Source organism: Grampus griseus (assembly GCF_964374135.1).
Source record: "Grampus griseus genome assembly, chromosome: 10".
In the NCBI taxonomy this organism is placed as follows: Eukaryota; Metazoa; Chordata; class Mammalia; order Artiodactyla; family Delphinidae; genus Grampus; species Grampus griseus.
This window is the reverse complement of record NC_139004.1, coordinates 61,431,540-61,458,169: the sequence shown is the minus strand read 5'-3', so window position 1 is coordinate 61,458,169 and position 26,630 is coordinate 61,431,540. Positions and strand designations below refer to the sequence as shown.

The 26,630-nt window shown below is 42.1% G+C and overlaps 1 protein-coding gene across 2 annotated transcripts in view; it reads right to left on the bottom strand.

Moving 5' to 3' along the window:
* The window catches only part of SCN11A (sodium voltage-gated channel alpha subunit 11), a gene marked incomplete at its 5' end in the record, with an annotated part of 70,393 nt that overhangs the window by 29,052 nt on the left and 14,711 nt on the right, over window positions 1-26,630 (bottom strand). The window contains 10 exons of one of the 2 annotated variants that reach the window (XM_082664265.1): window positions 376-490; window positions 1,255-1,374; window positions 3,900-4,331; window positions 5,938-6,306; window positions 8,571-8,756; window positions 13,184-13,422; window positions 14,449-14,578; window positions 17,219-17,392; window positions 18,325-18,522; window positions 19,159-19,300. In XM_082664265.1, the coding sequence (XP_082520391.1) occupies window positions 376-490; window positions 1,255-1,374; window positions 3,900-4,331; window positions 5,938-6,306; window positions 8,571-8,756; window positions 13,184-13,422; window positions 14,449-14,578; window positions 17,219-17,392; window positions 18,325-18,522; window positions 19,159-19,300 (2,105 nt within the window). The remainder of the gene's footprint in view (window positions 1-375; window positions 491-1,254; window positions 1,375-3,899; window positions 4,332-5,937; window positions 6,307-8,570; window positions 8,757-13,183; window positions 13,423-14,448; window positions 14,579-17,218; window positions 17,393-18,324; window positions 18,523-19,158; window positions 19,301-26,630) is intronic. The other variant, XM_082664266.1, reaches the window with a different exon arrangement.

Genomic DNA, 26,630 nt, shown 5'->3' with positions numbered 1-26,630 from the left:
TTCCTGAGGGCTTCCCTGGTGGCGCAGTGGTTGAGAGTCCACCTGCCGATGCAGGGGACACGGGTTCGTGCCCCGGTCCGGGAAGATCTCACATGCTGCGGAGTGTCTAGGCCCGTGAGCCATGGCCGCTGAGCCTGTGCGTCCGGAGCCTGTGCTCCGCAACGAGAGAGGTCACAACAGTGAGAGGCCCGCATACCGCAAAAAAAAAAAAAAAAAGAATTTCATGAAATGGTCCCAAGAATCCAGGGAAGACTCTTCACTTTTGTCTCCAGTAGAAGCAGAAAGAAGGCATCTATCAAAACCATAGATCTTCAAAAAATAACAGAATCCCACCCAAATATTCCATAAACTGAATGTAGGAATACTGCCACTTACCTTTGGGCAAACATCTCTCTGGTTCCTTTTTGGGAACCATTTCAAGTACCCGCCTAAAGGGATCCTGTGGACCAGTGGTGCTACATTCTGAGAGCACACTCGTAGCATCAGACTTCTGTACATCAGAACAAAGAAAGGGGGAATCACTTTCCAACACCCTCTGTCACCATGGTTAATACCTAATACCTTATTTTATGACTTTTTATGCATGAAATTAGCTAGGCAAAGGTATGAGGGGTGTCTAGAAAGTATACCTCTTGTTGCATTCTTTCCTAAATGTTCTGACCAGCTCTGACTTCAGGAAAGAATTCTCTAACTGCTCTCCCTTGGTTGATGAAAGATAAGGCACATGAAGACACAGTGCCTCAACCTTTTCCTCCCTCTAAATCTTCTTACCTGATCTGCTGACTAACCCCAAATATGGAAGCCAGGTGATGAGAAGGATGCTACTTTACTGAGACTGAAACTGTCAGCTACCTCAACTCCCAGAATTATAGGCCTAGAACAGTGTTTCTCGTTGATTTTACCCTCCAGTAGACATTTTGGCAATGTCATTGATTTTACCCTTTAGGAGACATTTTGTCAATGTCTAAAGACATTTTTTATTTTTACAATGGGGGGATGCTATGGGCATCTAGTGGGTAGAGGCCAGAGTACTGCTGAACACCCTATAATACACAGAATAGTCCACATAACACAGAATTATCCTGTCCCAAATGTCACAGTGGAGAGGTTGAGAAACCCTGGCCTAGACCTTTGCTTAAGATCTAATTCTGGCAGTTTGCCTTGTACTAATCTTGATATTTTTCCACAGTGGCTATCTTGGAGAAGGTGTATGGATGAGCCATGTTTCTTCTGGGAACACCCTGGGAAAATTACCTTTCGGGGATTCTGTACCGACAGATAAAGATCACCTTCAGAGAATATGTCCATTTCCACACTCTGAGCTCCTGGACTGGTGGGCTCCTTGGTCTTCTGATGGAGTTCACTGGCCTGACACTGAGAAACCCCGAGTAGAATTAATATTCCTCCTGGACATCTCACTTGAGATGAAACAAGTTTGAATTCTATTTGGTTTTCTGTTTGTCATGAAAATTATTACATTATTAACATTTTTCGCTTTACTTTTGAAAACTGATCCTGGAAAAAGTCAACATAAAATAATTCTGGAACACTACTATAGGAAACAGATAACAAAACTTACTCATAAGTAATATAATCAAAACAATATGGTTTGGATACAAAATTCACCAAATAATTAAGAGGTGAAACTTACTGTAGCCTTTCAATTCAATGGCAAAATAATAAATTGTTTAATAAATGGTACTGGCATAATTAGTTATCCCTGAAAAAATACTACAATGTCAGAATACAGTAAAAATTAAAATCCATAATCATTTGATATTCTGATATAAAAACAGATGTATAAAAATATTAGAAGAATAACTAGGAAAATAATATTTTACTCTGTTGGGTACAGAGGGTTGGCTTAGCAAAATAGGTAACTGAAAGACATAAAGAAAATATGAAAATATATCACAACATAAAAATAAAAACTAAATTTTGTCTTATGACCTGCAGCTAAATCCAAGAAGGATATATGCAAAGTCACACCTTAAGTAAAGGTTTCATCCTAAAATCTATGTGAGGGTTCCTGTGAATCTGACACTGTAAGGTCATGATTTAAGAACACTTTTCCCCTTTGAACATATACACACAATAAACAGGTACACATTATCTATGGACCAGACACAGAACAAAAATATAAAGTAATAACAATTTAAAGCATGTAGCAGGTAATGGTGAATGAAAGTGCCCCGTGTGAGGAAAGAAACCACAGTTATGTCCAAAGCTTGAAACTATGGGCTGGGTTGAAGTTCTTGCACTTAAGAGAGAAAGTCAAAAGAAGCTGTGGTTTTGTGACCACCTAGAGGGGTGGGATAGGGAGGGTGGGAGAGAGGGAGACGCAAGAGGGAAGAGATACGGGGATATATGTATATGTATAGCTGATTCACTTTGTTATAAAGCAGAAACTAACACACCATTGTAAAGTAATTATACTCCAATAAAGATGTTAAAAATAAATAAACAAATAAAAGAAGCTGTGGCCAAGGCTTGGGATTACAATTATACAAAGCTGCAAACCTAGAGAGGAAGGAGGAAGCACAGCCTCAGAAACAAGACCTGGGCAATGGGAGCCACTGGTTCAGTGACTGGATCTGCAAAATGCCTAGTATCACTATTAGACAAGAATCCCAAGTTGGCAATGCAAGACTTAGTTCTGAAATGGATCCTCTAGGAGGGTCGATTAAAGATACCACAGAACTTAGACTGCAAAGAGAGGGACAGATCGTCCCACAAAGATGAGCTTTCAAATTCACACTCCAAAATGTATGAGGAGACAAACATAAAACCAGTAGCCCTCAAAAATTAGCTACAGGGAGGTGAATTTACTTGAGAAAAAAGTGAAATTAGTATAGTAATCTGAAAGCATCATGAAAATTAACAAGTTTAGAATTTAATTTAAAAAAGATATACAGAATTTCGCTTCCTGGATAGTAAAGTAAGAAGCTCTGCAGACATGCTCCACAGGAAAATTAACATAAGTGGTGGAAAGTATTCGTAAAAAATCATTTAAGTTTCTGGAAATTGTCCTAAGGGCATACAGCAAATGAAGAAATATTTACTAAAAAAACTACACATTTCAGTAATAACAGCAGGAGTCTATGTCACTTGAGCCATGATCTGCTCTCTTCCTTCCCACCCCCAGCTCAGTGTGACAGAAGCTCCACTCTAGGCAGATGTGACCAAGAAGATGGGGCTCCCTTTACCCTCAGCTCCCAATCAAGAGATATGTATCTCACCAGAAGGTGCAGGTTACCAACTTTTCTCATCTCCTCCAACTCTGAGTTGAAGAGGCTAAATTTCTGGTGAATGTGGCCAAGAAGTTGGATTTCCTTTTTCAATTCAGTTTCTACTCATAGGACAGAGACTCTATTCCAGGTTCAAAAGCTTGAGAATACCAGGGTGCTGATCACCCTTACTCTAGCTAGTTTGCAGGGCAGAGGTTCCATGAAGGAAGAGGGAGGCTGAGAGATGAGAGACTACTACTGCCCCTCCGAGTACCAGGGGTAGTGGCTATGGCTAAGTGATCCTTCCCAGGGTGGTAGGCAATACGTAAGAAACAAAATCTCTTTTTGTGCTATTCATTTCACCTTCCACACTCCCTTTCTCACCTTTCAGCCAATTCAAACTCTATACTTCTTCTTTTAGGGCTCAACCAAAGGCACTTGATTCCCCTGTTGCCCCAGCCCACTCTGATCGTGTTCCCCTCTGAACTCCTCTGACACCGCCCACCTGTGCCACATGTGCAGGACCATGATCAGAACCAGCCCCGGATGTGCAGCTGCCACATTTTATACCCTTATCATCTCTGCATAGTGCTCAGAACAGGGCAGGCCACCAGTGCCCTATGGCAACTCTAGCTTTGTACAACCTCTAAGTCTACGTGTGAACCTTCATACCTGTTTTCCAGCCTCAGGTTGTGTGATAGGCTGTGCCTTATCTTCACCAGGGGATTCAGCATCATCTTCTTCCTCTGCTAGTGGGGCCAACCAAGTCCGATCATGCCCGACACTCAAGGTCTTTGGTGCGGAAGTCAGTACACCAAACTCCTCCCAGGTCTCTGGGCCCTTTCTCATCTCTGTGACCAGGGGAATGACACCTTTGCTCTCTGCCTCAGGGCCTTCTGTCACCTCTTCTTCCTTTGGTAAATGTTGTCTCCTGCACCACTTGGTACAAAAATGCTCAAGAGTGCATATGACAAAACAAAAAGCCTGGCAGAACCGGTCCAAGGCTAACTGGACTTTGGTTTTCCTGACCTCTCCTTCCAAGTGTCCATCTCTCTCCTCATTGCTGAAGGAATTGAGCAGCAAGGCAATGAAGAGGTTGAGTACCTGGGAAGGGGCAAAGGGAGGGGGGACATAAGGAGAATGAAAAATTTAGCAAAGGAAAGAATACAGTAGGTTTCCACAACAACTTTTCCCCAAGACCCAAAACAAAATCAAATGAGAGTTCTATGTCCTTCTGCCTCCCAAGAAAGTTCATCTGTAAAATAAATAAAAGGAGAGAAGATTGAGGAAGTAATAGGGACATCAAGATAAGACCAAAGAAAAACTGAAGGTAAAGGGTGCAGACAGACATATCCAGTCTGTCTGCGTGTAAGCAGCACATATTGTAGAACCTGGCCAGGGTAAGGCTGAATGGCGAAACCATGTGGCAAAATCAAAAGTGGATATTCCTTGGGGATCAGCCAGAATCATGAGGTTGGACTTTCTCTGGAATTGCCCACAGGGATATGGGTCTGATGTCTAAGACTGCTGTGCTAGGAGGTCCTCTCCTGTCTGCACAATTTGAGAGATGGTATACTTGTGCAGGCTTTTTTTAATCTCTTTTGTTTGTGGCTCTCGCCAGCTCAAACATATACAGCTCTCTGGGAGAAGTGTCTTGTGGGTGTTAACGGGTCTAGTCACTCTTCCTCAGCTTCACCAGGAGAATTCCCAGGTCCGAATCTTTGCTCAAGCTCTCCTCTATTTGCTAAGTCCTCTTTGCATCTTAAGTGCCCTTCTCAAGTACTGTGTCTCCCACAAAGCCTTTCTTAGTGCTCCCTTCCTACTCCCTTGGGTGATACCCTGCCCTTCTGATCTTTCGTATCTCTTACTGTCTATCAACATCACTTATTAGGTATTTAGGAGAGTTAATTTTATTTCTATGTGGATTGCTAATTATATTTGCATGATAGCCCCAACTCAGTTCTGAAGAACTTATGCTCAGGTATCCCTGTCTGTCTCCTGTCTCTTCATACCCTCACTGGTGTACACCTAATTAGCCTCTCCATAAATAGCCATGTTTCCAGCTGCAAGTAACAGACTCAGGGCAGCTTACACAGTAAGAAAATGTCACATGACAAGATATTTGAAACGTTTTAAACAGGGGACCAATTATGACCCGACAATAGGTTTGTTCCACCTTCCCTCTATCTTCCTCAGTGCTTACTTTGTCTTAGTTTAGTTCTTCTCATGGTTGTATAATGTTTGCAGTTCTACCAAGAGTCACAGTCATAAAAGGTCCAGAGGAAGAAAAAGGACTACTTTTTTTTCCTCATCCCTCCTTCCTACTCCTCCTCCTCTTCCTTCTCCTCCTCCTTCTTCTTTTAAACAACAAGAAACCTTCCTCAGTGGACATCTCTTTACATCTATTGAACAAATTAAGTCAAAAACCCCTACCTCGGCCAATCAATGGCGATCTGAATAACCACCTGGAGTAGGATAGACATTGGGACATCTTTATGAGCACTACGTGACAAGGTTTTCTTTCATGCTTACCGTACTGTCTTCAAACAAAATTCAAATGCAGATTTTAAAATATTATATAACATTACATTTATAATACTATACTTAGAGTAACAATTTTCACTAGTGAAGTGTTACAAAAGAAGTCAATGCATTTGTTTAGTCCATGTATTTAATACAATGACAACAACAACAAAACTAAGACACTCACCACGAGTTTTCCTATCACCATGATCAACAGAAACACAATAATGCACAGTGCTTGGTTAGCTTCTTGCATACATTCCCACATGTTTTCGATCCATTCCCCACAGAGGATGCGGAATACCACCAGAAAGGAGTGGTAGAAATCCCCCATGTGCCAGCGTCGTAAACATGGGACTGCAGGGTCATGGGACTTTGAATTACTCTTTATGCAATTGAATTTAGAGCCAAAAAGCTGCATGCCAACTACTGAGAAAATAAAGACCACAATGGCCAAGACCACAGTCAGGTTTCCAAGGGCTCCAACGGAATGGCCAATTATCTTAAGCAGTGTGTTTAAAGTTGGCCAGGATTTGGCTAACTTGAAGACCCTCAGCTGTAAAAACAGACAATAAACAAAAATGGAAGAAAAGCCAGTTAAGAACAAATTCCATCTGCTCAGCTATAATTTAAATGACATGTTCCCAAACCACAGCATTTATAACTTTCAGATCCATCCTAAACATGGTCACCAACTCCATGTCCCAAGCTAATATTCACCTGTATCTACTTTTTGTTTTAAAAATGGAATATTTTGGTCTAAGATTTTAAATGATAAAGACTTTGGGATCATGATGGTGGAATTGAGCATACATGTTTATTAAATATAATGAATGTATTGGAACCGTATATAATATACCAAGGGTCAAAAACTTTGGCCCCAGGGCCAAATCCATCCCATTGCCTGCTTTTATATGGCCTGAGAGGTAAGAATGTTTTTTACATCTTTAAATGGTTGGAAATAATTTTTTTAAATATTTCATTACACATGAAAATTGCATGAAGTTCAAATTTCCATGTCCATAAATAAAGTTTTATTGGAACACAGCCACACACATGCGTTCTCTACTGTCTACAGCTACTTTTGTACTACGATAGCAAAGCTGAGTGGTTTCGACAGAGACCATATGGCCTGTAAGGCTGAAAATATTTACCGTCTGGCCTTTTACAGATAAAGTTTGCTAACTCCTGTATTATACATTTGAGGTCACAAGTTTGAATCTAAACTTCATAAGGATGACAAGAGTAACATGATGTTTTGTACCTAGGAGAGAAAAGGCAATCAGCCAGTCAAGACACACTCTCTTTTTCCACGAGAAATTTTCTCCATGGAAACTTACAGACCTTATAGGAGACAATAACCTTAGAAAAAACACAGCAACTAGTTTCATAGATTATTTCTTATATTAACTTTCAATGTAAACCAGTGGTTTCACTCCAAAGTACAATCCTGTTAAGTATCAACTATTTGGGGGGTGGGGAGATACTGCAGGTCAGTAAGACTTATATCACAAGAGAAGGACCACAACTGTCTACTTAGAGGGGAGCTGAGGGCATCTCAGGGAGAAACTGTGGTTCTGTTCTTATCCACAGGCAATGCCACAGAGCTCCTTGCCTCATAGCATGGCTGTAATAAGCCTAAACAATAGTAAAGCAAATGTAATTTTGCTCACCCAAGCACCAATAAAACTTTAGGGAGCAGCCTAATAATGCCTGACTTTAAGCAGTGTGATTTCTAACATATGCCAAGTATAAAATGTATGCTTAAGTAACTGAATCAAATGTCTTATTCTACAGGCTTAGAAATCCTATCCATGCCAAAAAAAAAAGTAAATCTCTGAAAGGGGACAAGAGGTCACCTTTTGTGGTTTCCCTATTACCCTCCCACATGTGATTTCTCTGTGATTTCTGTCCATACCTCTTGTGGGGTCTGTCACACTCCACTTTACCTCATGGTCATTTCTGGGCCTGTCTTGTATCTTCCCTAGACTGCAAACTCCTTGTAGGCAGTGTTTTCCTCACCTTTGAACCTTCCCTCATGTACATATCAGGTGCTCGGCAAAGGTTGCCAGGATGCCTCCAATGGTTCATGGATGGAGGGCAAAGACTACAGAAAAGGAATGTGGTACTGGCAGCAATGAGGAGGGACCCTGTGAGATAACACCTGCAGGCAGCACCCGACCCCCGTCCTGGGCTCTGTAGTCTACACCCACTTGGTGAGCCCAGCTGTGAGGATGCCTGGCTCAGAGCTCTGTGGGGGAAGAGATCATTGGAGGGGTTCTACACGAAGCAAGGAGCAGAGTCCTGATACCAGAAGACACAATTTTGCATCTGGTTGCCTGAAGGATCATCTTGTGGAGGGAGAGGGAGGAAAGTAGGGGTTCACCTGAGAGAAGACGCCTTGGGACTCACAAAGGTATTAAAGGCCTGGGTGGGAGGAGGAGTGCAGTTTTGGTTCTCAGGTTAAGGTAAGATGGTAAAGTTTAATCCAAACTAGCTACTGAACTCACTCAAGACTCTTCAATCCTGTCAGATAAGTTATTCAGTATAGGACTTCCCTGGTGGAGCAGTGGATAAGACTCTGCGCTCCCAATGCAGGGGGCCCAGGTTCGATCCCTGGTCAGGGAACTAGATCCCACATACAGGCCACAACTAAGAGTTCAAATGCCACAACTAAGGAGCCTGCCTGCTGCAACTAAGGAGCCCGCCTGCCACAACTAAGACCCGGTGCAACCAAATAAATAAATAAAGAGCTGGTTAAATTGGATTATCATCCTGACAGCCCCTTAAAAAAAAAAAGAAGGAAAGAAAGTGCCTTACCACTCTTAAGGAACGAAGTGACATACAACTTTGTTTTCCTGGACACATACTATTTATTATCACCTCTGCAAAACTCAGAAGAGCAACAATGCTGTCAAAAATGTTCCAGCCTCCATGAAAGTAGTGGTAGGGATCCAGCGCAATGATTTTTAGGCACATTTCAGCCATGAAAATGCCAGTGAAAACCTACAGTGAGACAAAGAAAAATGAGAAAAGGAAGCTACCTCTTCTTGGAGATACACTTTTAAGAATGGTCCAAGGGAATTACAGAGGTTACAAAGAAATAAAATGTATTCTCATGCTTGATACAATATGCCCTGCAATCCACACACACAAAAAACGTTTACCACTGTAGTATGAACCTCACTCTACCTTTGCCCCTCTCTCTGCCCTCCTCCATGGCCTCCACTCCAGTGTCACCAAGCTAAGAGACATCAGGATGGAGAATAAATATTATTTTCCATTCTGTTAAAAAATAAAGCAAAATTGACTTCTTGGTAGATGGCAGAGTAATAGGAAGTGTCAAGCAATTCCTCCTCTGAATTCTCTTTAAGATACTAATAACTCTGAAGTGGGGGGGGGGGTACACAACAGCTCTGAAAACTAAAGATAAATATCGTTCATAAACCAGAATGCAGGAGGAGTTCACCTAACCATTCAATCTCAACACCTTGATCAGAAAAAAAAAAAAAAATTAAAAGGGCCCAGAGCAGAGAACTGAAAAATACTACCAGGCACAGAAAAATGTCTTTGAGCAACCTGATATAGAGGATAAACCCTAGATTGGTTATGGTTGAAAGGAAGATTAGCGAGTCAGAATATAATCCTAAAGACTCACTAGAATGCAGGGTGCATCATTCCAGAACAAAATATCAAAGAATTAAAAGGAGGGGCAAGAGCTTAAAAAGCACTAAACTATGTCTTTTCCGAGGGGAAAGTAATTCTCTGCCTTTAACAATTAGATAATACAGGCTTAAGAAATTTGCAAAATGTAGCATAGTAGCCAAATTCAAAACTAAATCTATCTTCTATTCTTTGCAGAAGATAAAGCAAAGCATTCCTTCATAGCAAATAGCACTTTCTCTATCACACATACACACACACACACACACACACACACACACATTAAATAGAAATGAGAAAAACAATAGTATGAAAATAATAGAGTAATATGAAAAGGGTTAAAGTCTCTTAAAATGTCCTTTTTTTTGTTGTTATTGTTGTTTTGTTTTGTTTTGTTTTTTGTGGTTCGCGGGGCTCTCACTGTTGTGGCCTCTCCCATTGCGGAGCACAGGCTCCGGACGTGCAGGCTCAGTGGCCATGGCTCATGGGCCCAGCCACTCTGCGGCATGTGGGATCTTCCCGGACCGGGGCACGAACCCGTGTCCCCTGCATCGACAGGCGGACTCTCAACCACTGCACCACCAGGGAAGCCCCCAGGGAAGCCCCTAAAATGTCCGTCTTAACAGGGGTCCCCAACCTCCAGGCCACAGACCAGTACTGGTCTGTGGCCTGTTAGGAACCAGGCAGGAGGTGAGCGGCAGGCGAGCGAGCGAAGCTTCATCTACTGCTCCCCATCGCTCGCACTACCACCTGAACCATCTCTCCGCTCCACAGTCCGTGGAAAAACTGTCTTCCACGAAACCGGTCCCTGGTGCCAAAATGGTTGGGGACTGCTGGGGCTTCCCTGGTGGCACAGTGGTTGAGAATCTGCCTGCTAATGCAGGGAACACGGGTTCGAGCCCTGGTCTGGGAGGATCCCACATGCAGCGGAGCAACGAGGCCCGTGAGCCACAACTACTGAGCCTGCACGTCTGGAGCCTGTGCTCCGCAACAAGAGAGGCCGTGATAGTGAGAGGCCCGTGCACTGCGATGAAGAGTGGCCCCCGCTTGCCACAACTAGAGAAAGCCCTCGCACAGAAACGAAGACCCAACACAGCAAAAATAAATTAATTAATTAATAAACTCCTATCTCCAACATCTTAAAAAAAAAAAAAAAAAGGTTGGGGACCGCTGTGTTATAAGACTCTCCTCTTTAGTTCTGGAAACAGCAAAAACAACTCCTAAATGATTAAATTTCCTTATTAAAAAGTAACACGTGATCTATTTTTATAAATAATTCAATGACTTACTATTTATAAAATACATCTCTAAAATAAAATGACACAAGTTAAAATAAAAGGATAGGCATAAATAAACACAGAATAGGCAAATAAAAAGAAATCAAGGGTGGCAAAGAAAAATCAAAGCTTATACCTATCTTCTCCCTTTAAACCTTGCTGCCTATTCCTGCCCAGTGCCATAACCAGCGCCTAAAAGCAGGCAGTGTTGCGCATGCCAGTTAACTGTGCTGGACTGATCTCCATCCCCTTTTGACCCACTCTTCCTCCTCCTGTCTCCTTCAGGCTTTAGGTGTCTGAGCCCAACAGCGTCCCTAGATGCTTTGGGACCATTGGTTTTGCAATCCAATTCAATTGCTAGTTATGACTTCTTGGGAGCTCAATGTACTCGCTTGATTCAAGCAATTCTGAAGCCTAGAGAGTCCATTTCTAAGTCTAGTCCACAGAACTCCACAGGCCAGCTTAATCCTGGTCCATCCATCAGACAGGAGAGGTCTGAATGTGTTCTTTCAAGCCCAGGGCTCCAAGGCCTCCCTGCACCACCAACACGAGGGCACAAGAGGAGAGGTGGCTGCCCCTTTTTTTGCATGTCTAGGGAATGGGGCACATGGAACAGATGCACAGGCTACATAATCAGCTCTGCATGTTTCTCTTCAATTTTCAGGATCCAGGGTCCAGCTGCTGCCTGTGTTCTCAGACACCAACAATGTCCCTGTGTTCCTTTTGCCTCTGGAGAGAGTGAAGAAGAATGTCACTTAATTTGCCAGCTTCCAACTGTAAAATGCAACTTCACCTCAGCATCCAGGACACCTGGTCAGTGGCAAATGTGAGAGGCGGGCTTTGGCTATTTCCCACAGTTGGACCAGCAGATGAAGTGATGGACAGACCACCTTTGCAATTGGGAAGCTCTGTCCAGGGGGATGACTCTGGGTTCTTTGAGTATTCTCTGGAATTTATCCAATAACTCCATCTACCAGAAGATGCTGAAAGATGGGTCCTGCTAACTCTGTCGAGGTAGGGACTGTGGCCCTGAGGGCACAGCATTCTGCCTCCAAGTGAAACTAAACCCTCAGGCCATTCTGGGACACCTCAACAGGAGAGAGCTAAACACCCTGGCCTGGAGCCCAGAAGATGCCAGCCTGTTAGAAGGTATTGTGTGTGTTAGCTTTATTGTGCAACATGGAATCTAATCTGACCTATGCACACCCACAGGGCACTTCTTCCCAAAGGCGGTATGGGAAAAAGAACTTAAATGCAGACTGTCTGTAAGGAGATCCACCCTGCTCTTATTCTGCAGTTCCCTACTCTTCCTGCATGGGATGTGGAACTTAAATGCAGACTGTCTGTAAGGAGATCCACCCTGCTCTTATTCTGCAGTTCCCTACTCTTCCTGCATGGGATGTGGAACCAAGGGTAACAGGCACCTGTCTACAGTTCTGCACCATCCTAAACCTGATGCATGGAAGCATCTCTGTGGACCAACTCCTGATTCAATACGTACTGTGGGTTCTTGTCAAAGTAAAAAAAAAAAAGGAAAATTTAAAAATACCTACCTACATACATACTGCCTGGAAATACTCTGCAATGCTAAAAATGATCATCTTTGCTACTAAGACCATAGGAAATGAGTTTCTTCTTTGTATTTCCCTTCTTTGTATTGTTACTTATTTTTAAAATTAAAAAAAACATACATTGCTTTTTAAATTAGAAAAATAACATAAAACTGTAAGAAGAAAAGGCTAGACATTCTGGTAAGATTTTTAGCTAATTAACTCATTAGCAAATTACAGTAGAACATTCACTAGGTACTTACTTATTATTTCTGATATTTGGGAAACTAATTTTCCCTTGGGCCTTCTGCAGGAGCTATTAATTAAAGTGAACAGTTCTTGAAAAATCTGCTCCCCTATCTTAATGTTCCCAATTTAACTGAGAGTAGCTTCATCCAATAACAAACACACTGAAGCAAGCTCAAGTCTGGAACCCCACACCCACCCCACCCCACAAGCCTCTCACACCTACTCCTGGGAAAGAACCTCCTACAGCTTCCATGCTCTGACTCACCTTTCCAGGGAAAATAACACTTAGTAATGGCAGTCACACTGTTTTGTGACAAATGATGTCATCAATATCACTGGGGACCATGGTACTCATCACCATGGATCTCTGGATATGGTTAATGTTTTCTTGATTATCCAAAATAGTTGACCGTTTAAGATGTCTCCTTGCTTCTGTCTTACCACTGAATGACCCTTTAGTCATCCATTAGATGACTAAAGAAACCCCTCAACGTACTAGAGGGCGAACAGGGGCCCATGGAAAATTACTAAAATGGGTAAAAATAAAATCCTAACTGTCATCTTTTCCCTCTACTCCACCTAAGAGGACCAAAGACCTACGTTAGGTTAGGCCACTCACAAAATGTTTAGACTTTGAAAGAGTTATAATTCAAAGTTTGAAATATGTTTTATATTTTAAAAAGCGTAGAGTTACCAAATTCCCTGTGTATAACATGTTCTCAAAACTCTGGTCCATTTGGTAATGCTCCATGGCCAAGAAGAGAGTGTTGATTATGATGCAGATGGTGATGGCCAGCTCAGTAAAGGGGTCAGTCATCATGGTTCTCAGGGCCTTCTTAATGCACAGCCACCGGGGGCTACAGTCCCACACGAGGTATTTGGATGCCAGGTTTTCCCCACATGGGAGGCAAGGTTCCTGTGATTTTTCTTGTTCTGGAGAAGGAGAATTGAAAGAGCACTTGAGGAGTTAGGTCTGAGCCAGTCTGGCTGTTCTTTGCCTGGGTGCATTCCTTCCTCCCTCTTCCCTAGCATCTCCTGTGCTACAACATGATCAGTCAAGAAGGGTACTGACGCATAGCTAGGAAGGTTTCCCACACTCAACTTCCATGTGGTATAGTCAAGTACTTCAAGTCTTTATACTTATATTGAGAATCTGGGAGCAGGGCCACACTGTGGGAGATACAGATGGGGAAGTCAACACTGACTGGCTATGAACCCATGAGAGAGAAAGACACAAGCCCAAGTTATGTTCACTCAAGGAAGACCATGGTGACGGCTGTACCAGAGCACAGGAAGCTACCAGGGCTCAGGGGAAGGGGAGATATTCAGTCAGGGGCATCTATAAGCACTGAAACAAAAGGCATGCTATCAGTTGGTTGAATTCAGGCCAGAAGGCAGCTGCACCCTGATTTCCACACAATTTCAAGGCCTCATGAGATGATGCAATAGGCTCAAAAGTGCTAAGAACCCATTTGATCCCATTCTTGCTGGGACTTGAGTCCTGCCCTTGAACACGAACCCCTCAGTTTGGTCCCTGTTGCCTCCTGTTAATCAGGTCCATCCGATGGTTCCAGCCTGCATACGCAAGTCTTCTTCTATTATTCATGTCAGATCCCTATTCTAACTTCAATGACAACTGTAACCTCCTGGAAACTTCTATGTCTTCTCTTCTTTGGCTGGCTATCATTGCCACTGAAACTTCCTGTGACTGCCTGGCCTGAATGAGAAGTTCCGTTGGTGCGCTTGGTCCCACCACTACCCAAGTGGCAGCTCAGGGTGGTCCCAAAAGGAAGGCCTGCTTCTTCCAAGCCATTTTGCTCACATGCTCCAAAGTAGCATGGGGAGTCACTCTGCAGGAAGTACAGTGGGTTGCAAAGGGCTTCTGGGGGGCTGGAGAGAGGGAGAAGGGAAGGGCATCCTTGAAGTTAGGCTCCCCCTTGGTCTTGGAACAGAACTTACCGTGCATGGTGATGGTGAGGATGCTCACAGCGCTCAGTGCTCTCTGCCTTTGGAAGGGGTCTCTGTGCTCATCACAGTGCTCCACTGACAGATTCTGGGACAGTCGTTTGGTTTGTTCAAGTAGATGTGGCTATAAGAGAAGGCATGGTGGACTGTCTAAGGGAAGGGGCGACCTCTCCTCAAAACTTGACAAACTGTTTCAATGCCACATGCAGCGAAGATGCTCAACTCACTTCAACTTCATGGCATGCCAAAGGTGCAGTTTTCTTAATTCACATTTAATAGATAAGAGAAATATGGTTTGAACATTCATATTTCTTATGTATGCCCATTTCTAGAGTCTAGAGTTGTACCTATAGAAACATTTCTTTCGCTGTGTTTTATTCATTGTCAACAAAGAGCAAAAAATATTTTACAAAAACGAATGCGCAATGGTTCAGGGTATGAAAACAATAAAAAGTGCGATTTAGAAACAATGTTTGCGAGGGGCAGAAGTGGTGTATAAATTTAGAAAGGTGGATTGAGGCCACATAGTGAAGTGCCTTAAGTGGCTGCTTAAATAGATTTTGAAATAGTCAGTAACTAAAAAGAACAGTCAAAATAAATATCACAAAATCCATATACTAAACTTCAAGCACTCAGGCTATGTCTAAGAGCTTATTGATTCTCACCTTATCTACAACTCTAAAGTATCTAGAGATTAAAGGACATAAACCTTCAGCTAGCCAGAAAACTCAGGTATCCGTAATTACTTATTCCCCCAAAGTTCTGACCAACCATGGCCCCAGAGGGAACTATCCATTTCTGAAAAGCTATTCTAAAGGGAGCCTGTAGTCTTTCTATAGCTATTTCCTATTCTAGCTAAAGGGAAAAGACACTTTATGTTAGGTGTCTGGGTCTTTGTCTATTGCTTTGTGAAATGAGGAAAAACTTGCAAAATATTAAAAAATATATGCAGTCTCTTGAATATGCTGTGATCTGACAGCAAAGAAGCCTCTAAATCATGAGATCTTGCCCTGTCACTCCATCAGAGAACTGCTCAGAGCAGTGGGTGAGGTCCGTGCATCTACTTCTACAAAGGCCCTTGACCTCCCTTTCCCCACCCTGGGCTCAAGCACACACACCCACCTCCTGCCTGCTTCATCCTCCCCCTACCTCAGTAAAGAGGCTCTAGCCATTATTCCCTGGCCTGTATCACCAACATCTTCCTCTCTTTTGACTTCTCTTCTCCAGAATTAAAACATGTTCAAACATCCCCCACCTTAAATGATAAGAATAAGCTTTCTTTTTCTACAGTACATCCTCCCATAGCTTCTTTTCTGCATATCCTGCTGCCTACTCAATAGCCTGACTTGAATGCCCCATAGGCACCTCAAAATTGGCACATGCAAAACTTAGCTTGCTATCTTCCTCGCCCCCAGAACATGCTCTTTGCCCATCTCAGTAGATTACCCACCAACAAGTCGGCTACCCAAGCCATAAACCCCACCCTCTACATCTAGTCAATTGCCAAATCTTTTCCTCTGCAGATCACTGTAACCTGTTCATCTCTCTTTATCCTCACTGCCCTAACCATAGTTTAAGCCATTGTCACCTCTTACTTGGATCACTGCAACAACTTCTTAATTGGCTGCCTCCAGTCTCGCACTCCTCCAATCCCCTCTCTTCAATGCATCCAGGATTTCCACAATGTAAATCTAGTCATATCACTCTTCTGCTTAAAACCTTTCCATACTGCTTACCACTTGCTCTCAGTGTAAAGAATGAACTCCTTAGCTTGGCTTCAAGGCTTTTTATTATGGTCCATATCTTACCACTAAAGCCTCTTGCCACCCCCCCAACCTCATCTCACACACACACACGCATGCGCACACACACTTGCACATTTTCTACTGGGTCATGTTCTGCTCTCCTTTGTTTCCAGGCCTATGCGTGTGCTGTTCTCTCTATGTGTAGTGCTTCATTCTTCCTTTTACCCGGTTAATTCATCCTTTCAGCTTACACACTGCTTCCTCTGGGAACTCTTTTCTGATCCACTGCTCTTTTCCCAGCCCCCACCAAGTCTGGGGTTGGCTGTCTGAAGCAGACACTATTGTTGGCCCCATCCATATGTTCTCAGGCTTCCTTTGGCAACCCAAACACTTTTGCCTTAACACATAGCACGTCAGAAATACAGAAAAATTATTGTTTCCTGACCACAGAAGTCTTGAACCAATGATGGACGAAAGCTGATGTATAAATACTCTAGTGCCCTCACTCCAGGGAGATTAAACTGGCTTAATAATGCACACTAATTGGCCACCTTCTCTTCCATGTATCACTTCTCCCCTCCCCTCTTAGTGCTTCCTGAGATCACTTCCCAAATAATCTACTTGCACTCTAACGTCTCAGGGTTTGCCTTGCAGGGAACAAACATTGCCCCTAAGACAATGCTCCTGCTCTGCTCTCCCTCAGTGATCATCATGTCGGTCATCACACTGAACAGTAACTGCCTCTTTGTCAGTGTGCCGTCATCATTACTTGCCTGTGTTATATATCCCACGTATCCCCAGTGCCTACCCCAGTGCCAAATAAACACTGTCAACATTTTAAATAGACATCTGTAAATAAATGGATAATTGAATAGACACATGGATGCAGGGAAGTATGTGCAAATGGATGAATGGATAAATGATTGAGTGAATGAATGAGTCCTTTCAATTATATTGACAACTTGACCTGTCCCCCTGAAGAGTGCCAAAGTATCATCAATCCCTTGGCCCAAACTTGCCTTTTTTGAAGAATCTTCATCAGAATCTAATCCTGGAACCTGGTCTTTCCCAGACTTTCTCAAAAAGAAGGATTTTCTTTTCTTATTACCAAATAGCTTTCTCTTCTTCGGGGAAAAAGATGATGCTTCAAGGCAATTAAGTGAACTTCTGTCAATACCCATGGCAACCAGAGCCTTAGAGAGTGAAAAAAAGTAATTAATGAACAGATCACACTCCCCACAGAACACTGTAAATGACTTCGACCTCAGTAAGCATTCTCTCCTCTCTTCTGGTAGCACTGGACCATTTTGATTGCTCATTGCCCAACTGTAATATGCTAGCTTTGTCATTGTTTATGTGGGATGCTAGCTTTGTCATTGTTTATGTGGGGAACATGTCCTGTTTGTCCACGAGATTGCAGCCCTCGAAGGCAGGGTTAACTCTTAGATACCTCTGTGTCACTAACCCTTAGCACAGTGCCCTGTATGTGCTAAGCATTCAGTAAATGTTTGCGCTTAACGCTGCAGACATCAAGCACTTAAGATGGGCTTCCTCCTGACAAATCTCTGTGGAGGATGAGAAAAAGCATAAAACATGGCCCTGCTCTGAAATCTTAGAATCGAATCTTAGAATCTTAGAGTTGAAAAAATGTAAAGATGTCACGGAAACAATAAGAATGGTCTGTAAATATAACAAGGATTATAAGAAAGGATCATGACTGTCATCTCTACAGCCACCATGATTGATTTTCCAAACTCTTGCAAGCAAAGTCCCTGGACACAAACATCTCCAGCTTCCCACAAGAAAGCCTGGAGCAGAGCCTTAATTTACATACACATACATTTTATCCTCTAGCCAGCAATTTGGGATCTATCTTTGAAGGTTCAGGTTTCAGAAGGTCAACGTTCATCAAAACCAAGGGTTCCCTTCCTCAAGAGCCCTGCGCCTGGACATCTTAGTGGGAGACTGTAGCAGAGCCAGCTGCAAAGGGCTTAAAAATTCTCAGAAAAGCACCAGTTAGGAAAGCACTGAGACTAGGCCTTATACAGAAACCTTGAGTGTCAGACCCCACGGCCTCTGGGGTCCTCCCAAGCAGACCCCACTGTCTCACACCACGTGACCCTACCTCCTTCTCCTCCTTTAACCGCTGCTGGGCTTCCTGGAACATCTTCTCCTTGGCTTCTGTCTCAGCAGCTACATTCTTGTTCTGTTCCTCGTAAGCCATGGTGACAACAGCCAGGGTTAAGTTAATCAAGTAGAAAGAGCCCAGGAAGATGACCACCACAAAGAAGAAGACTGAGTAGAGCCCTGAGGTGCGCAAAGTCTGCAAGGGACACAGCACATGCTGGCATCTGAATCCTTCCTCCGCAGAGGGGTGACTTGACCTCGAGTGGAGATTACACTGTAGCAATTGGTCTCTCCCCAGCCCTGGTTGGCTCAGCTACCTGCAGCATCATCTACTGCCTCCCCCATCACCTAGAGCTCCTGATGCCCTATCTCTCAGCAAGGAAATGCCATCTGTACATTCACACGGAAGTCAGAGTGACTTTACTGTGACTTTCTCAAGGGTATTTGCATTTTTTAAATTAAAAAGGCAAGAGAGAGAGCAATGCTGCATGAAAGCTGAAGCACTAGTGGTGGAACTTCAGTCAGTGGGGAATCTGGAGAGGGGTGATATTTCTAGGAAGAGGAGATTTTTTGTACTCTTCTTCCAAATATCACATTTATAGTCTTTTTTTGATGTTTCTAATAGAATTTCTAAAATACAATTTAACAGTACAACTGTTAAGGATAAGAAATAGATGACAAAGGTGAAGGAGAGATGGTAGGTTATAAATAAATGATGAAGAGATAGATAAGTGATGGAAAGGGAGAGAGGAGGGAAGGAGGCAGAGGGGCAGGGAAGAGAGGGGGAGAGAGAGAGAGGGAAATAAAGAGAGAGAATGAATAAATAGATAACCTGTTGATAAAGCTTCTCCCAGGAATCTTGGGTCATAAGCCGGAACACGGCAAGAAAAGACCAGCCAAAGCTGTCAAAATTCGTGTAATTATAGTCAGGATTTTTATTGGTATGTTTGCATTCAAATTGTTCAGAACAAGCCCTAGATATTGGAAACAAAGGAACAGAGAAAGAATTACATATCCTGCAGCCCACCTCCCCTCGACACCCTGCCCAGGGCACTGATTCTTCCAAGAACCATGGGCTCACACTCAAAAGTCCTAGGTGAAGAGAATATTTATAGAGTTGGTCATCCTCCACCTTCCAAGCCTCCCATTCTATATCTAAACATGGGCACTCATAGACTTTTCTCAAATGGATTGATTAGGAAGTTCATACCGGCATTTTTTCATTGAAAAATTAAGTGCAGTGACATAGTGAACACTTTACAGTAAAAAAAGGACATACAATGAATATGATGTCTCCCTCTCTCCCCACTCAGCCCCACTTCCTAGAGGCACAGTTTAACAGTTACTTTAGTAAATTTCCAGAAGTCCTCTATGAATATAAAAGCACATATTATCAATATACATTTTCTATAATATATGGATGGGAGCATTCTTTGAACACTCTCTTGCACTTTGCTTTTTTCATGGAATGGTATTGATTGGAGGTCTTTTCCACCAGCATACAAGGAAATATCTCATTTCTTTTCATGTCCTACAGTTCTGGGATTTATATAAGTGCTTTGCTAATGCTAAATATTTAGCTATCAATTGTTATCAGTCCTCTATTCTTACAAACATTTGGGTTTTACTTTAAAAACAGTAGATATCTTGCATATAGGTCTTTGTCCACATCACCAAAAACACATCATTGAGTGCATCTATCGAATATACTATGAGTATGTACTTTCTTAATTTGTAATAAACATAGTATTTTTATCAAAGTAGCACATGCATGTGGTTTAAAAAAAGTCACATGGCACCAAAAGGCTTGTAATGAAAACCATTCCATCATTCTTCATCTGTCATTTATACACCCCAAATTTAACAACTTTTAGCTCTTTTAGGTCTGTTATCTCTAAATATAGTGCTTTTACTGGGAGAAGATCAAGGTGGCGGAGTAGGAGGATGCTGAGCTCACCTCCCTCAATGAGTACACCAAAAATACATCTACATGGGACTTCCCTGGTAGCGCAGTGGTTAAGAATCGGCCTGCCAATGCAGGGGACACGGGTTTGAACCCTGGTCCAGGAAGATCCCACATGCCATGGAGCAGCTAAGCCCATGCGCCACAACTACTGAGCCTGCGCTCTAGAGCCCGTGAGCCACAACTACTGAGCCTGAGTGCCACAACTACTGAAGCCCACACGCCTAGAGCCCATGCTCCACAACAAGAGAAGCCACTGAAATGAGAAGCCCATGCACCACAACTAGAGAAAGCCCGCGCACAGCAACAAAGACCCAATGCAGCCAGAAATAAATAAATAAATTTATATTAAAAAATACATCTACATGTGGAGCAATTCTCAATGAAAACAAACTGGACACTGGTGGTAAACTGGACACAAGACTGTAAAGAAAGATCCACACTGAGTCAGAAAGGAAGGAAGGAGAAGCAATCAGGTTGGGACTCCCTAGTTAGGGGCACAGAAGAGAGGGATATCATGGGCTTGGAGATCCTCCCTGGGGAGTGAGGGGTTTGAATCATATATTGGGCACCCCAGCCCTGGGGTCCAACACCAGGAAGACAAGTTCCCTTAGCTGGTTTGAAAACCAGTGGGACTTACAGGAGGGCTGTAACAAACTGAGACTCTGCTCATGAAGAACATATGCACACGCTTGCTTAATCTCAGGAATAAGGTGGATGCCCACTCTCACCACTTCTATTTAACATAGCATTGGAAGTCTTAGCCACAGCAATCAGCCAAGAAAAAAAAACAAAAGTCATCCAAATTGGAAGGGAAGAAGTAAAACTATCACTATTTGCAAATGACATGATACTATAGATAGAAAACTAAAGTCTCCATCAAAAAAACTATTTGAGCTAATAAATGCATTCAGTAAAATTTCAGGATACAAGATTAATATTCAGAAATCTGTTGCTTTTTATATACTAATAATAAACTATCAGAAAGAGAAAGCAAGAAGACAATCCCATTTAAAATTACATTAAAAAGAATAAAATACCTAGGAATAAACTTAACCAAGGAGGTAAAAGACCTATACTCTGAAAACTATAAAACACTGATGAAGGAAACTGAAAATGATATAAAGAAATGGAAAGATATACTGTGTTCATGGATTGGAAGAATTAATGTTGTTAAAATGTCCATCCTACCGCAAAGCAATCTGCAGATTTAATGCAATCCCTATCAAAATAACCATGACATTTTTCATAGAACTAGAACAAATAATCCTAAAATTTATATGGAACCACAAAAGACCCTGAAGAGCAAAAGCAATCTTGAGAAAAAAGAACAAAGCTGGGAATATCATGTTCCCTGACTTCAGACTACACTACAAAGCTACAGTAACCAAAACAGCATGGTGCTGGCACAAAAATAGACACAGATCAATGGAATAGAATATAGAGCTCAGAAATAAACTCACGTACTTATGGTCAATTAATCTACAATAAAGGAGGAAAGAATATACAATGGGAAAAGGACAGTCTCTTCAATAAATGTGATGGGAAAACTGGACAGCTACATGGAAAAGAATGAAATTAAAACATTTTCTCAAACCATATACAAAATTAAACTCAAAACAGATTAAAGACCTAAATGTAAGACCAGAAACCATAAAACTCCTAGAAGAAAACATAGGCAGAACACTCTTTGACATAAATCATAGCAATATTTTTTTGATCTTTCTTCTAAGGCATAGGAAGCAAAACCAAAAATAAACAAACTAATTAATCTTAAAAAGTTTTGCACAGCAAAGAAAATCACTGACAAAATGAAAAGACAGCCTACTAGATGAGTGAAAATATTTGCAAATGATATGACCGATAAGGGGTTAATATCCAAAATATATAAACAGCTCACACAACTCTATCAAAAAAAAAACAAACAACCTGATTAAAAAATGGCAGAAGACCTGAATAGACATTTTTCAAAGAAGACATACAGATGGCTAACGGGCACATGGAAAGATGCAGAACAACGCTGTTAGAGAAATGCAAATCAAAACCACAATGAGATACAACCTCAAACCTGTCAGAATGGCTACGATCAAAAAGTCTACAAATAACAAATGTTGGCAGGAATGTGGAGAAAAAGGAAGACTCGTACTCTGTTGGTGGGAATGTAAATTAGTGCAGCCACTGTGGAAAACAATATGGGGTTCCTCAAAAAATTAAAAATAGGGCTTCCCTGGTGGCTCAGTGGTTGAGAGTCCGCTTGCCGATGCAGGGGACACAGGTTCATGCCCCGGTCTGGGAAGATCCCACATGCCGCAGAGCGGCTGGGCCCGTGAGACATGGCCGCTGAGCCTGCGCATCTGGAGCGCTCCGCAACAGGAGAGGCCACAACAGTGAGAGGCCCACGTATCACAAAAAAAAAAAAAAAAAAAAAAAAAAAAGAATTACCATATGATCCAGCAATTCCACTGCTGGGTATATAGCTGAAGAAAATGAAAACACTATTCAAAAAGATACATGCACCCTAATGTTCATAGAAGCATTATTAACAATAGCCAAGATATGGATGCAACCAAAGTGTCCACCAACAGATGAATGGATAAAAAAGATGTGGTATAAAAAAGGATGAAATAATGTCATTTGCAGCAACATGGATGGACCTAGAGATTATCATACTAAGTGAAATAAGTCAGACAGAGTAAGACAAATATCGTATGATATCACTTATGTGGAACCTAAAAAAATGATACAAATGAACTTATTTACAAAACAGAAACAGACTCACAGACTTAGAAAACAAACATGGCTACCAAAGGGGAAAAGGTGGCAGGGGAGGGATAAGTTAGGAGGTTGGGATTAACATATACACACTACCGTACATAAAATAGATATTCAAAAAGGACCTACTGTAGAGCACAGGGAACTATACTCAATACTCTTTAATAACCTATATGGTTAAAGAAACTGAAAAAGATTAGATGTATGAATATGTATAACTAAATCACTTTGCTTTACACCTGAAACTAACACAACATTGTGAATAAACTATACTCCTATATAAAAAATAGAAAAGATGTGCTGTATATACATACAATGGAATATAACTCAGCCATAAAAAAGAATGAAATTTTGCCATTTGCAACAATGTGGATGGACCTAGAGGGGGTTATGCTTAGTGAAATAAGTCAAACAGAGAAAGACATATACTGAATGTTATCACTTATGCATGGAATCTAAAAAATGAAACAAATGAATATAACAAAACAGAAACAGAATTAAATATATAGAGAATAAACTAGTGGTTTCCAGTAGGGAAGGGGGGAGGGGCAAAATAGAGGTAGGGGATTAAGAGGTACAAACTACTATGTATAAAATAAATAGGGGACTTCCCTGGTGGCGCAGTGGTTGAGAGTCCGCCTGCCGATGCAGTGGACGCGGGTTCGTGGCCGGGTCCGGGAGGATCCCACGTGCCGCGGAGCGGCTGGGCCCGTGAGCCATGGCCAATGAGCCTGCGCGTCCGGAGCCTGTGCTCCGCAACGGGAGAGGCCACAACAGTGAGAGGCCCGCGTACCACAAAAAATAATAATAAATAAATAAATAAATAAATAAATAAATAAATAAATAGGCTACAAGGATATATTACACAGCACAGGAATATAGCCAATATTTTACAGTAACTTTAGAGTATAACTTATGAAAATATTGAATCACCATATTGTACACCTGAAACTAATATGATATTGAGATTCAACTATACTATAATTTTTTAAAATGCTTATCCTGGTATTTGATTTATCAGTTTTAGTCTTTGTTGACTAGCTTTCTGCTGTGGTAGATAAGGGTTTTCCAACATCCCACCCTACCTCACCACTACTTATATCATTCTTCATGGAAAATATCATGGCCTGTGTCATTGGGTCTCCTGCGTCAGATACATTTTTTCTTGGCTCTTTTGTATTGCTCTTTCTAAGTTTTACTCCCTCATTTTTCTGGACCAAACCTCAAGTAGCTTTTTAGGAAGACTGGGTGATCTTTGCACATATGGGTATATCTTTACTCTGCCTTCACAGTAGAGTTACAGTTTGACCAGAAATAGAATTTGGGGTTGAACATAGTTTTTCTTCAGAAACATAAAATCACTGCTCAGCTATTAACCCTATGCTGTTGTTGAGGATTCTGATACTGTTCCTTTGTGGGTAACCTTTTTCTCTTTGGTTTTCAGATCTTTTTCCCCAAACGTTCTGAAACGCCATGATAATGCACCTGACATGGTCCTTTTTCATTCATTGTGTTGGCTACTTTATGGGCCACTGAGGTATTTGCATCTTTAATCCCAGGGAAATTCTCTGTATTATCTTTGCTAATTTCCTCCCTTTTGCTTTTTCTGTGCTCTATTTCTGGAATTCCTACTTAGTCAAAAGCTGAAACTTCTGGATTGATATTTATTCTCATATTTTCTGTCTCTTTCATTGCTTTATCTTTTAATTCTATATTGATTTTTTCTATTCTCCCCTTTGCACTTCTCACCACTATCCTACACGTGCATTTGCACAGATGCCAACACCCCTCTTCAATCCACAAGTCTTGTTCTTTCTGTCTCCTAAACGTCTTTGGGATTCATCCATCCATTTCTCTTCATCTCCACTGAACAGCTTCGTGACTCTCATCTGTATTAACATAGCCTCCTAAGTGGCTGCTTCATCTACTCTATCCATCCATTCTCCATGTAGCAGACAAAAGTGAGTTTTAAAAGTATCTAATCTGATCAGGTCTTGTTTCCTTTGTGATTGAAGTCAAAATCCTCAGCAGTGATGGGCTACCAGGTCCTGCATGGTTGGCTCCTGTCTCCTGCCCCTCTGCCTAACAAGCTTCTGGGCTTCTTACTATCCCCGCATGTCCTCATGTCCTGAGGCTTTCATCCTTGCTATTTGTACCATCAGGAATCGTTTGCTCTATCTTCTCATCCACCAGAACTTCCCACTCATGCTTCAGACCCATGTTGTAGTCACCACTCAGTCAGTCCTCAGAGGAGGCAGTGAGTAAAGGCTGAAAACCAAGCCTGGGCCCTGAACAGAGGCCTGTCTGGGAAGGTGACCTCAGATCTGCCATCTCCTTGGAAACTACCACGTTATGATCAGTGTCGAAGGTCATGTACTAGGAGTTCGCTTACTGTAAAACTCCTGAGCTTTGAGACTACACCTAGACTGAGAGAGTTGTGACTGGCACACAGTTGGAAACCAAGGCTTCTGCATCTGTATGTTTAGATGGCCCATCCCACCTTGGATTTTGCTTATAGTAACCATACCTGCCCTGCATGGATGATGGATCAAAGAAGCACTGTTGTGACAGCTGTTGGGCTCCTCATTGAATGAAAACAATGTACGTGCAGTATGTCCTGCCGAGGATCATTCTAGAGAGCTCAATAAACCCTGTATTAAAACCTAATAAGTCTGTGAGTTTGACCTAATCAGAATCTGTGACCACCACGAGAAGACTTCCTTAATTTTACAGGCAGGGTTACATCTCTATTATCTCTCTCAGTATCTACAGGTCTCTCTTATAACATTCATCACACTTTCAAGAATTTACTGTACATCTCTGTTGCCTGAAAGATGTCAATTTCAAGAGGGCAGCACTCCTTTGTTTGTACTTGGATTCCTAGGGCCTAACACAGAGCTTGGCACAATGTTGGCCCTTGATACCTATTTGTTATTGAGAGATAAATGTCATCTATTTCATCAAAGTGCCTAGCATATTATCTTAATTTGAAATACACTCAATAAACCTTCACTGAATGAATCTCTCACCACAGAGAGTACTAATATCCTGGAAGAAGGAACAGTATCCCCAAAGGGTCAGAGGGCTAACTGTTGAAGTGAATGTGTATGAACACACATACAACAGTGTGTGCAATTAGAGGCAGTGGGGGTCACAGATCAACAAACAGAAGACGTGTGCTGAGATGTCTTCCATCAGGGCCATGTCATTGAACAGGAAATAGGTCTAGATGGGGCTTTCAGTCACAACATCCTTTCTTACCTTTGATGGCCTTGAATATGCGCTCCATAATGTCAAAATACCCCTATGTTTTCAGTAGGTTTCTCATCAGATACAAATTCAATATAATTTAGGAGAGAGAACTGCTTTAAACACTTGGAAATAATTTTTAATTTAGTAATGCACATCTAAACCTGCTTAGAGGGACTTCTCTGGTGGCGCAGTGGATAAAACTCTGTGCTCCCAGTGCAGGGGCCTCAGGTTCATTCTCTGGTCAGGGAACCAATCCCACATGCATGCCGCAACTAAGATTTTGCATGCCACAACTAAGGAGCCCACGTGCTGTGACT